The sequence below is a fragment of the Phalacrocorax aristotelis genome, chromosome 2 (genome assembly GCF_949628215.1).
Source record: "Phalacrocorax aristotelis chromosome 2, bGulAri2.1, whole genome shotgun sequence".
In the NCBI taxonomy this organism is placed as follows: Eukaryota; Metazoa; Chordata; class Aves; order Suliformes; family Phalacrocoracidae; genus Phalacrocorax; species Phalacrocorax aristotelis.
The window spans coordinates 35,141,383-35,153,862 of record NC_134277.1 but is presented as its reverse complement, the minus strand read 5'-3'; the positions used below and the strand labels follow the sequence as shown (position 1 = coordinate 35,153,862).

General features: G+C 47.3%; 1 protein-coding gene and 1 long non-coding RNA gene across 4 annotated transcripts in view; one reads left to right on the top strand and one right to left on the bottom strand.

Annotated features, from left to right (window-relative positions):
- Positions 1-3,947, bottom strand: part of SP4 (Sp4 transcription factor) — a 27,434-nt gene extending 23,487 nt beyond the window's left edge. Inside the window, exons 1-3 of one of the 2 annotated variants that reach the window (XM_075083009.1) lie at positions 3,368-3,947; positions 2,594-2,694; positions 539-2,096 (exon numbers count right to left, since the gene is read on the bottom strand). In XM_075083009.1, coding sequence (XP_074939110.1) covers positions 539-2,096; positions 2,594-2,694; positions 3,368-3,374 — 1,666 coding nt within the window. In that variant the 5' untranslated portion in view covers positions 3,375-3,947. Of the gene's footprint in view, positions 1-538; positions 2,097-2,593; positions 2,695-2,731; positions 2,946-3,367 lie in introns of those variants that run through there. The other variant, XM_075083010.1, reaches the window with a different exon arrangement.
- LOC142052634 (uncharacterized) lies at positions 3,117-12,480 on the top strand. 2 transcript variants are annotated; one of them, XR_012658920.1, is made up of 3 exons: positions 3,117-3,234; positions 8,428-8,556; positions 9,805-12,480. It is a non-coding gene; the product is annotated as an uncharacterized LOC142052634 (long non-coding RNA). The 2 variants fall into 2 exon arrangements; XR_012658919.1 differs by lacking the exon at positions 3,117-3,234 and adding an exon at positions 7,145-7,319.

Sequence of the window (12,480 nt, the reverse complement as noted above, 5' to 3'; positions counted from 1 at the left end):
TTGCAGAACTCAAACTTTTAAGGGAACGACTTTGGGAGCTAGTGCAGAATACAACAGAGTTCCATACAGACGCATGCCATGACACAAGATACCCCAGTTCACCTACTGTCACATTTCTCATCCTACATCCCCCATGCAGATATTAGGAATACTGCCTGGTTGGAAAAAACTTTTTGGTTGTGTTTTTCAAACTTATCAAAGCTCTAACAGGAAAGTCTCATGTATGCTCCCAAAGCCTACAAGTCTTTAATATGATGGAGAACTGGATAATTTAAGGATAATTTATCAAATATGAACAGTTCCATTTCAATTGACACAATGGATAATATTAGCTTAATGTTTAGAAGTGTCAGCTATTTTAAAATCTGAATTTTAGTGGTAAGTGTAAGATATTTCCTCACAGTTAAGACTTTAACATTTATTATGGAAAATCCTGAAAAAAAGTATTAATTTAAAACTTTCTGGTATTCTTGCAATAGTAAAAAAAAAAGCCAACCCCCAAAAGAAAACAAACCCAAAACTTTGTCAGACCACTCACCCGCAACACTGGTAATGGTAACAGGAACTCCTTGAACTTGAACACCTGCAGCACCCAGGTTGGCAACACTTACTGTTTGAAGATTAGGTACTGAAGCAAGCTGGGCAGCATTCAGGGTGATGGGGGTACCAGCAACAGCCACTGGTGCAATCTGGGCGATGGTTGTGCCACCACTTGAAGACACAGGGGTAATGGTTAGTTGTTGGGGTAACCCAGCATTTTGAACTTGAAGATTTGAAAGGCTTTGCAGATTCTGAACCTGTACAGTTTGCCAGCTAATCTGCCCTGACGGTGTTAAAGTTGGAGCCCTGATGAGCACCTGAGTTGGACTCACTGCCTGCAGCTGAACGTTCTGCAAAGGCTGCTGCTGGATGGTCTGTATAGTCTGCCCTGACTGGAGCTGAAATGACTGTGGAGGAATGGTCTGAATAATCTGCTGTTGAGGCTGCTGGATCTGTATCTGCTGCAGAATAGGCTGACCTACGATTTGGACCTGCTGAAGGGAACCCGACTGATCCTGGACGTTCTGTAGTCCATTGGACTGAAGCTGACTGGAGCTCTGGGCTTCAGAGTCTGTAGCAGTTGTTTGAGGTTCTTCAGTTGTCTGCTCTGAACTGCTGCCTGCTGTGCTTGTGTACTGGCCTGTTTCTGCAGAGCTTACTAGCGTGTCACTGCTAGTCAGAGATGTTGAGGCAGTGGTCGTAGAAGTGGAAGATGAGGAAGGAGACTCTGGCATTGCACTAACAGAGGCGGAAGTGACAGGTGTAGATGCTAGCTGATTTCCATTAGAAACTCCACTCTCGGTAGACTGGCCAACTTGACCAGAACCTCCTCCAGCTGCCACGTTGTTTATCACAGGCAATGCCAGGGTTACCCCACCAATGTTTATAGGTAATGTTGTTACAACTTGTGCCTGAGTACCAGGAATAGTTTGCAGTTGCAGTGGTATGGAAACACCAGGCCTAATTTGGACTGGAACTGTCTGATTTGCTAGGTTTTGAGCAATAACGTTCCCCGAAGCTGTCCTATTTGCAGCTGTGAGGATAGCTTGATTATTCCCTGCAGGAATAAGCTGAATTTGACCCTGTATGTCTTGTAGACCAGTAGCATTAGATGGATTGATCTGAAGTTGTTGACCTTCTGTTGTCTGAATCTGTGGGATCACTTGGTATTGGACACTACCACTGGGATTTTGTACTTGAATGACTTGGAGTTGTCCAGGGGTTGTTGCAGAAGAATTGCCCGATTTGGTTTTTGAAGGAGATGTACTTCCATTGTTACTGCCGGAGGGACTTGCTGCACTCGAGGCAACAGAAGATCCCTGTTGAGCAACATTATTTTCTTTTGAAGCAGAAGGAGCAGCAGCAACAAGCTGCCAAGCATTTCCAGCAAGCTGAGTTGTTACCAGTTCTAACTGCTGTGGCTGATTCTGAAGCTGCACCAAACCTTGATTTGGATCTATAATAATCTGCTGCTGTCCAGTTCCTTGATTCTCACCAGGAGTTCCTATTTTGCTGCAAGTGGCTGCTAGCAAAGCGAGAGGTGAAGGCTGAGAATCCTATCCATAAAGACAGAAAACAGAACAGGTTCAGAAGAGCATGAATATGAACCATCAGAAAAGTAAGCATTAAGGTTTACACAGGAAGCAGAAATAAAAAAAGTTCTTCTGCATAGAGACCAATGATACTGCTGAATAAGGAAGTATGTATTTTGGTAAATACTCTTTTAACATCAAGCCCCTGATTATCAATGAATATGTGACAGCCAGGACCTCAACCTCATCCTCAATCCAGTCTTTTTCTTTTCCCCTAAAATAATGAAAAAATTTTAAAATGCTTGTTACATGGAAAGCAGCTGATCACCACAAAATGCAACAAAAACAAACAAACAAAAAAAACCCACCCAAAACATGTCCAGGCAACAAAAATGTTGCACCCAACCATGTTTCATCCAACCCGAAGAAAGATGCCCTGAGCAGGAAATGCCTTTAGCTGAACATTTAATTTTAAATGTTAATAGTTTGGGCACCCCCCTCTTCGGGTGTGTGTGCTTTACCTGTGAGCCTCCAGTTTTCCCTTTTTTATTATTATTGTTGCTATTCTCTGCCTCAGGAGATTTCTCTCCCTCTGTGGGCATAGTTTCCTCCTTCTTTTGATCTGCAAAAATATCAAGTGTAACAGGTTAATTATTCACCTTCATTTATACAATAACAAAAGCTACGAGCATATCCTTTTCGGTTCCCAGCTTGTCGCCTTTACCTCTTCATAAAAACAACAGTGCAAATCATTATTACAAAAGACCGAGTCCTAAGAAACGTGGTTTGAAACCCAACCCATGGGGGCTGGAGAGTTAACACCCAGAAAGGGGAGGTTTGGTTTCCTCTCCCAGAGACAGCAGGAAAAAACCACCCACAACCCTCCTCCTCCTCCTGCCCCCTAAAGCATCGACGGCCACTCAGTGGCCGTCGATGCTTTAGGGGGCAGGAGGAGGGTTGTGCATGGGAGGGAAAGAGGGAGGAAAAGAGGAATGAAGGAGGGAGGGATGTGCACAGGAGGGAGGGTTAGCGAAGAAAGGGGGAATGGAGGAGGGAGGTACGGAGGAGGCAAGTCGGAGGGGCAGGCAGGGGAGGAAGAGAAGAAAGGGGGCATACGAGGAAGCAGCACGGATGGGTGGAGGGGCGGCAAGAGCAGAGCGGGGTAAGACGGGGGAGAAGCAGGGAAGAAAAGGGGGAACCCGGGAGGGCGGGATAGAGGGGGGATGAAGGGTGGAGGGAGGAGCGGAGGGAGGGAGGGGTGTGCACAGGAGGGAGAGAGGGAGGGGGTTACATACCGCTCATCCCGCATTAATGCCCCGCTGAGGCGCCGCTCTAGGGGGGAGGAGAAGGAGGAGGAGGAGGCGGAGGGTGGGGTGGGGGTAGCGGGGAGAAGGCCGGTCGCAGCCGGAGCTGGGAGGAGCGGGACGGCCTATTTTTCCACGAATGGCCGCCGCTGGGCTGTGGCGTAGCTGCCTCTCTCTCCGCCCGCCGCCGCCGCCGGCCTCAGCCCCGCCGCCTTGAGTGACAGCTGCGGGCCGGCCGGGCGGCGAGGGGGAGGGCGGGCGGGCGGCGGCGGGGGCGGGGCCCGGCGGGGCCCGGCTGACGCCCACTGAGCAGGAAACCGAGCCCAGCCGCCGGCCTCGCGGCCGCCCCTCTCCGCCTCAGCCCGGCTCCCCACGCCGGAGGCACAGGAGGCGGGGCGGGGGCGGGACGCGGCGCCTGGCGAGCCCGGCCCCGGCAGGCAGCGGGGCAGGCGGAGAGCCTTCCTCCTTCTCCTCCTCGTCTTCAGGCCGCCCGTGCCGCGCGCCGGCCGAGAGGGGGCGTGGCTGCAGAGGCGCGCGCGCTTCGGGGTCGGGGCTGGTGTTGGTGGGGGTAGGCGGCCCTGGCTCCCGCCCTCGTGCCGCTCTTGACAGCGCGAGGGGAGGGCAGGCGAAGGGCGGGGCCCGGCCGCCGCGGGGGCGGGGCCCGACACAGCCGTAACCTCCCCTCCCCCGTGGGGACTGCCCGCCGCCGCTCGGGCGTTGATTGACAGCGCGCGCTCGCCAGCCGCTAGCAAATCCGGCGGTAGGGAGGGCGGGGACACCGCGCGGAGCCGGCCAACCCAGTGGCACCTGCCCGCCTCACACGCTCGTAACTGACAGCGCGCGGGAAGTCGCGCCACAGCTTCCCCTGAGGCGCTACCCCCTCCCTCCGCGCTGTACCCCGCTAACGGGATCCCCTCCTCCCCTGCTTCTCCCCCCGCTTCCAGCCCGGCCGGAGAGGCAGGAGGAGGACGAGGAGGAGGAGGAGGAGGAGGAGGAGGAGGAGAGGCCCCCGTGGTTTCCACATGGGAGCCAGGCCCCTCTCTCCGCTACTCCTTTGTAACAGCCTCGAGAGCCAGCCCTCCGCCTGCGCGCCCGGCCCGGAGGGAGGCTGAGGGGGAAGGGCGGCCCGCGCATTTCTTCCACACCTGCTGGGGATATTTCCCGCAGCCGGGGGCGAGGGGGCGGCAACCGGCCTCCTCCCTCCCCATTGGCTCAGCCGCGGCGGCGGTGGCTGGCGCGCGCCGCACGCCGGGACGTGTAGTTCTGGGGAGGTGGGCGGCGGTGGCAGCGCGGGCTCGGGGCGCGCAAAGCGGAACTGGCGCATGCGCGGAGAGGCGGGCCGCGGGGGTGGGGCGGGTCAGCTCTTTGCGTGGCCTCGCTGCGGGTTCACGGAGCGGGGGGTCAGCCCTCGGCAGCCCGGGGGTGGGGAGGGTCGTCGTTGCCTTAAAACCTGAGAAGTTATGGTCTGCTGTTGGTTTCGTCCACTCTTTGTACTGCCCGTTCCCTGCGGGAGCGGGCCCTGGTGTTGCCCACTCAACCTGACTGGTTTGGAAAGGCGGCTGGAGAGACTGAAACTGGTCGTGGCTGTGGCGTGGCATGGCACGGTGCGGTGCCAGAGACAATAGATCTCCAAAAACTGGCAGCCTGGCAAAGACTGCTAACACCATTCAAATTTGGAAGAAATTGGGTTGTAGCAGTACTCGTGCTGATCTGTCGGTTTCTATTTTCTATACTACATGCCTAAATTCTTTGCAAAGTAGTACTTCACACTTACTAACCACAAGTTGGTGGCAAAAGCACCAAAGAATTTCTTTACCAGCTGTCCAATGGTGTCAGCTGTGAAAGGGATGAGGATGCCCTCAATCTCTGTCCCAGGCCTCTGGCACGCCCTCTGGAAGACAGGAAATGTAGAAATATCAAGCTTGTCTGTTATAGAGTAAGAAAATGACCAGAAATAAACATGGCACAGGCTGTTATCAGGTGTTGTATGCAGAATACGCGGGTCATGAGTAGGTGCATCAAGAAATGACTTTACAAATGCAGAATAAATTGCGTTCGGATAAGCATATGGTATTATCTTGCAGTTACAGCTCAGCCAAATCTCAGTGCCTTCTAGGCAGTGCTGGGGAGCAGGACGAGCGGGGCTGTCCTGGGAAGGAGCTGGCTACCGAGGAGACCCCAGCCGGGCAGTGTCCTCATAAGCAGGGCACTGCTCCCCACATCTGAACAGGGCCAGGGTGGTGACAGGACCTGCCAATGGTCAGTGGTCATCAGATGAGCAGGAGATGGAGCCACCTCCACCATGGGGCCAGGTCTGGGGCCAGGTCTGAGCTCTGGTGGAGCTCCTGGCCCCCAGACATGGGCAGGGGTCCTGAGCAAGGGTGGTCAGGGCACCCTAGCCTGCCCGTGTGCTTGGGGCTCTGAGAGGTGGAGTACAGAGCACCTCCTGAATGAGAGGTTGCATGAAGAATGGGCAAATGTATTAGCAAGGCCATTTTTTTTTAATGAGAGACAGGTGTTTTAAGTCCTATGGAAGCTTTTGAACTTTCACTGGATTCCACTGCATCTGAGGCCATAGGTACAGTGCTTTTGAGAATCTGGCTCTAGGGTGCAAAGAGTAAAAGCGAGTGATTGAAGCGACAGATAAAAGATGTTGGTGGTGTAGGTGGTTTCAGTAGGGGCATCATGATTTTTATATATTTTTACCATCCACAGTTACTCCTATACCACCTACTCTTTCCCAAATTCCAAATGTCACTTTTGTTGAAATTCTTTCTGCCAAGTTAAGCTTTCTGAGCCTGCCTCTTTCAGCATTGTTCCCACATGAACCAGTACATACCCTCTGCACTGTGATACTGGTTGTTCTCTGCGGGTTCTCACAGAAGTCAGCAGAAATCACCTGTTGAATTGCATGGAAGTAGGATTAGGTCTGAGGATGTGTGTTTGTTGGCACAGGAGTCCCAACTGCTATTGGAATAGATGAGAGAAAAATATCAGAAATAGGGAAAAATTAAGCAACAAGTTTTCATCACCACCTTCCTTCAGGCTCAGAACTTTAAAAGCATCTTGACACCCAGGAAGAGAGCACAGTATGGAAATGTGTGGGTGAGCAGAGACCCACCAAAATGTGAGGTTCCTGGCAAGATGTAGCTTAGATGTAGTATCACATGAGGGTGGCTGGTTTGCACAACAGCCCAAACTAGAGAATCCACTAAGTGCTGAGGTTCTACTGCTTGGTATCTCTCGTAGTGTATATGTATCTTGTTTAATTACAAAGAGGTTAGCTCCTTGTTTTTAATATTTTAATTATCCTTTCTCTGTATCTCTATGTGCAGTCTTCTGTCTCTTTTGTTTCTCAGTTCTTCTACATTTTGTTTCTGGTTTTCTAATCTTTTGATGACACTCCTTAGTACCCTGATTTAATTTTCTTTATTTTCTCCAGCTTTTTCCTCTGTGACATTACTTTCCTGGATTTTGCTTGTCCCGTTATTTTTTGCTACTTTTCTTTCTTGGTTCTAATACCCACTATTTTCTCCACCCCAAAAATATTCTTCTACCAAAATTCACCACCTGTGTTTTGCTTTTTGCTTCTTTCTTTTTTAAGCTCCCAGAATATCTTGTATCATCTTTTATGTCACTTCTGGCTTGCTCTCTAAGTTATCCTTAGTGTTCATTGATTTTTCACCTAACACACTGACTGATATTTTTGAACGTATTTAGGCATTGCTCTACTGAGCACAGTGAGGCTTGTAGTGCTGAACAGAGCAACACCTAAATATCTTTTCAAAGAAAAAAAAAGAGGGGGGCGTGAAGGGGGAGGGAGAGGCAGCTGGCTGCGTGCTCCAGTTTCATTGGTTACCCTCTCTACTATCTGCCAGCGCTTACATAGGCTGCGTTTGGACACGGGGAGCCGAGAGGCCAGCCGCTGTGAACAGCAGAGACGGTAATGAGATGGTGGCTTCACAAAACTGTAAATCCAGTTGTAGGGTAGCTAGTAGCAGACTAAAAATGCTGTAGCCCTTAGATGTTGAACTAGTATAAGACCACTCTGACTGAAGGTGGGGGTAAGAATATATAAATAAACAAACGAAGGAGTAATTTTTATCCAGCAGGATTGTGCAAGATCAGGTATCAGATATCCACATTTCTGAATGAACCTTCTTCTCCAGCCCAAAGGTTCTTTTGCCTATTCTTTCATGCTCCCTTTCTGCTCTTGATGCTGCTTTGTCATGGAACCCAGATGTTTCCAAGAAATTGCCTTCCCTGTATATACACAGGTTTAGGTGCATATTTTTCCTCTTTTATTTGGGCCCTTGTTGGAATCTGGTGTTTTGTTGTAAGCTGTCTCAGCTCCGACAACAGCAGGTTTGAAGAACTTGGTGACAGCAGAGCATTGCTGATCAGACAGCCTGGACCAGAGCCACAGTGGAAATTGTGTACTTGGCAAGCACGCTTCTTAGGCACTGTTCCACATGATCCCAAGTGGAGCAAGTCAGAGGTATTTGACCTGCTTGGATTCTGTGGAAAACATCTATTGACAACACCATGGGAACCCAAGGCATGAATTCTTCCGTAGTGTCTTTTCCTTCCAAATGCGTCAGCCTGGGGAACCTCAAAAGGTGCAGGACTGGGTTAAGAGTATTGCCTCCAGGAAGACCAATGGTAAAAATGAATGCTCCAGTTCTGCCTGCCATGGTCCTGACTTGTAACACAAAGCTCCCCTTCCCTTTTACCACATCTATACCCATTGCACCTGCTTCTCACTCACCTGATGTTCTCCTAGGGTTTTCTCATGTCATAACTATGTGGCGGTAATTATGAGAAAGCAGGTATGTCTCAGACACTGAATCAAGCATTTATTTTCTCCAAACAGAATTTATGCAATAATGTGACTATAGACAGGACCCATGCGCTCCTCACCACATTACCATATGAACTCTGACCATTGGGTGACATTGCATCAGATGTTGTAAAAGTGAGCTTTTAGCTTAGTAGAAAAGTGGAATCCACCTGACGTTACCCAAGACATCAGCCTGTATTTCTTGTTACAGTAACAGGTCACAGCTATGTCCAAGGACACAGCATGGACATCAACTGCAGGAAGTTCATTGATGGGCTTCCCCTTGCTTAGTCAACGACGTGCGTTTTCACCACCTAAAATCACATCACCCAGCATGAAGGTGAGATGCGTATCTTAAGGGAATGATCATTCTCTTCTGTACACTTTTCTATGCTTGACCTATTGCAAGTTTGAAAACTAAAATAAATTCTTGCCCAGACTTTGAACTCAAGGAGCTACTTCATTCTACTAGTCGTTGTCCTGAAGTGTCTTTGGCTTCTCTCCTCCTGTCCCTAACTTGTGACAGATCTAAGTCTCTGCAGACACTTTACCTTCTTTCTCCCAAGCCAGAGATCCCCCATTGCCAAAAATGAGATGTAACCTACCATTGTCAGTGCTAAATTAAGTAGGAAAGAAAAAAACCTTGGGATGCACATCCTCACAATTAGGAGAGAGATACTGTTAAATATGTAAAAAAATGTAGGAAAGCTACAGGTGGAATCAAGTCTGACAGAAGATCAATTATTTTTCTCTGAGCTGGACGAGCACGCACATCCAGCTACCAGTTGACAGCAGCATAAGCAGTAACTGAAAAGGCCTCAGTGGAGATTGCCAACAGATGAGCTCATGTGCTTGGGTTTTGGGGTGCAGACACAGTCACCAGTGGCTCTTGATGGGTCAGCCTGTTGGTCTCAGCAGACTGGGAACTTGGGGGATCACAGCCTGCTTCTATCAGCATGGCTGGGAGAGAGCTGTAGGTCACCCAGACATCATGCACCTTGCTAAATCACTGGACACTGGCTTTGTCTTCCACGGTTATCTACAACAGCTTGCAATACAATTACTCCTTCCTTTTGATCTAGACCATGGAGACTTGAATATGCGGAGAGTATTTTTTCCGCTTCAGTGACCCTCATGCAGCTAAGAAAGTATCCAAGAAAAGTCTGCTACTGCTTCTTATCAAAATGGGGTTTTTTTCATTTCCTAAATAACATTTCTTGATGTTGATTTTTCCAGTCCCAACATGCTGCCACCATGCTGATAATAGTGGAATTATGCTTTGGGTCTCCACATGTCTATTTATCCTCCTCTACTTGTTCAACAACACAGTTACGCTAGTCATTATCTCACCAAATAAGGGCTGAACTTATCATATATCTACTGTTAATGTTGTACTTCCCATTCTAGAAATCTCATTTCACTGCTGAGCTGCCCCACATGCGTTTGCAGAACCCTTCTCACAGAGCCAGACATGATGCTTAAAGGGATCCTGTCTTTGTCATCAGTGACAATATCTGATTACACAGAAAGTCATGTCTGATGTAACTCCAACTTTGCAGTCTTGCTTTATGTGGCCCATTGTCTGCAGGAAATAACACTTCTGGCTCAGGAAGTCTGCATGCATCTGCGCTGCCACAGAAAGCACTGCTGCTGTGCCCAGATACATGCTTCTTGCTCAGTTCGTCTTGCAAAAATGAAGAGGCTCAGATGGTGGGTGTGGTGACAGGTCATGGTATTTTGTACGAGTTTTTCAAAGCGGTTGGGTACTTCCAGGACAGAAGCATGATCCCTGTCCCCTAGTCCCTGCAGTGAAACAGTGCTGACAGCTTACAAAGTACCAGAGGATGGGATAGCGGGATGCAGTGCAATCTAGGATACTAGTTAATGTGCCTACAATACACGTAAGCATAAGCAGGATATCCTGTGCTCTGCATAATTTGCAATTTGTGTTCCAAATTTTGTACATGCTACCAATGACTCAGTTCTGCACAAATCTTGTATTAATAAATGTAAAAACAACTGCATGAGAGATGTGTCAATAACAATCCTGGTTCTTGTTTGAGAAAATAAATGAAAATACCTGGAAATTCAAGTCTACGAGTACAGCAGGTATATAGGAAAATGTGAGATAGAATTTTATCCCTGAACTCTAATAGAAAAGAAAGTTGACGAAACAAGCATATTCCATACTCTCAAATATATTTTCTAATCTCAACTTTTCAATGTGATACAGTTTTACTTTAATGAAGTTTCTGAGGTAAGAGAACTGAGAACACCATCCATAGACTCCGTTCTTATCTAGATCCAAGTCTCAGGGTGTTTTGTGGTAGAAGAATAACCCTTCTAAAAGAAGTGCACAAAGAAGGGTACAAATGGAAGTAAACTAGTAGCAAGAGATCATATCAAGTACCTGGGATCAGTGGCTCAAATGCCACTGAAGGATATAACTAAGAGTAGCAAATTCTTGTTGCCACCAATGACTGCTTTAAGCAGTAGGTAGCTTTGCTGGTGCACAAGAGATTTAGTCCTAAGTAACAAACGAGATCTGATTTAAGAAGTAATTACAGCTGACTCCCTCTGTCACAGTAGCTGCACGATGGTGAAGATTAGTGTAGTGATCTTAACTGCAGAAAGACTGTCCAAAGACATAAAACCATGAAACCAAAGACAAAATATTTAAGAAAATAAAATCCTTAAAATGAACTTGGCAACTATTTGAATACACCACAGCAGAATGGTGAAATCAGCAAACATGTTGCGTTAGATAATTTATTCCAGTAATAAGTCTAGCAAGAATTAACAGCAGCCCCAGTGATGCCAGGAGGAATCGTCACGAACAGCGGCACCTGAATTCGGTAGCTGATGTGTGTATCAGAGGGACTCTGTGGGGAAATGTAAAATTCAAGTGGCCAGAAATAAATTCAAAAGAAGATAAATATTTGGAATCAAAGACCTGCAGCCGTCGAGAGATGCATTAAGCTGTCTTGAGAAAATGGATCAAAGTCAGCAGCAGGTCTAACCCCTCTGCAGATGTTAGTGCTTACAAGGAGCAGACCATCAGGGCATGAATTTCTTTTTGCAGATGAGGAGGGCAAGTCCCTGTCAGAAACTGGCATGGAAGTATTTAGTATTAAAATAAAAAAGCTAATTTAAGTTACAAGTTTCTGTTTCTTTGACACTGTAACAACAGTAGCTGGAATGAAAAAAACTGCAGGAGCTCATACTCTTTGCTTCTTGCTCCAAGGAACAGAGAATCTCTGACAAGTATTCTTCTAATCTGTTCTTAGAAACCTGAATGGTGGAGATTATAACACACCTTTAGGTGACCTATTTCTGTCCATAGATATCCCTGGAGTTAAAAGTTTTTCCTATCTTAGCCTAAACCTTTCTTGCTGCAATGGAAGCCACTTAGGTTTTATCCGGTCCTCGGTGTAATGAAGATCAATGGGATCCCTGCTTAGGAGAACCTTCTACATACTGGAAGGTTGTTATATTACCTCCACACCTGCCATCGGCCTTTATTTTTTAGAGCAAATATATCCTTTCCCTTTTTCAACCATTCTCCATCTTTTAAACCTCCTCTTATTCTAACACCTTTTTGCACTATCCTATTAAACTACATCAGACTAAGACTTCTGAAAGGCGAGTTAAGAAAAACTATTCCTAACCCTGTCTTGCATATGACACGTCTATTAAAATTTCCCAGGATGAGTTTTTCTGTTTTTGCATCCACATCATACTGTTGACTCGTATTCAATATGTGGCTTACTGTAATGCCCAGGTCTCTTTCTACAGTGCTCTTGCTATCCTCTGTTTTGTATTTATGCATTTGATTTTTTCTTGCCTCAGTATAGTACTTGGTCCTTGTGTTTATCAAGTTTCGTCTTATTGATTACAGACCAGTTCTCCCATTTATCAAAGTCCTTTTGAATTCTAATCCTTCAGCTCCCTTGCAGCCCATTCTACTTTGGCATCATGTGCAAATTTGGTAAGTGTGCTCTTCCTTCCATCATCCACACCATGAATGAAAATGTTGCATTGTATCAGGTATTGACTACACCCCAGCAGAATTCTATATTATATATCCTTTCTGTATGAAAACACAATATTGATAAGTCTTGGAGTATTTTCTGCAAGCAATTGTGCACCTACTGTGTAGCAATTTAGCCCAGACCAAAATATTTCTGTACACTGTCTATGAGAATGTCGTGTAAGACAGTGCCCAAAGACTCCCTAAGTCAATACACATCACTTCCACTGTCTC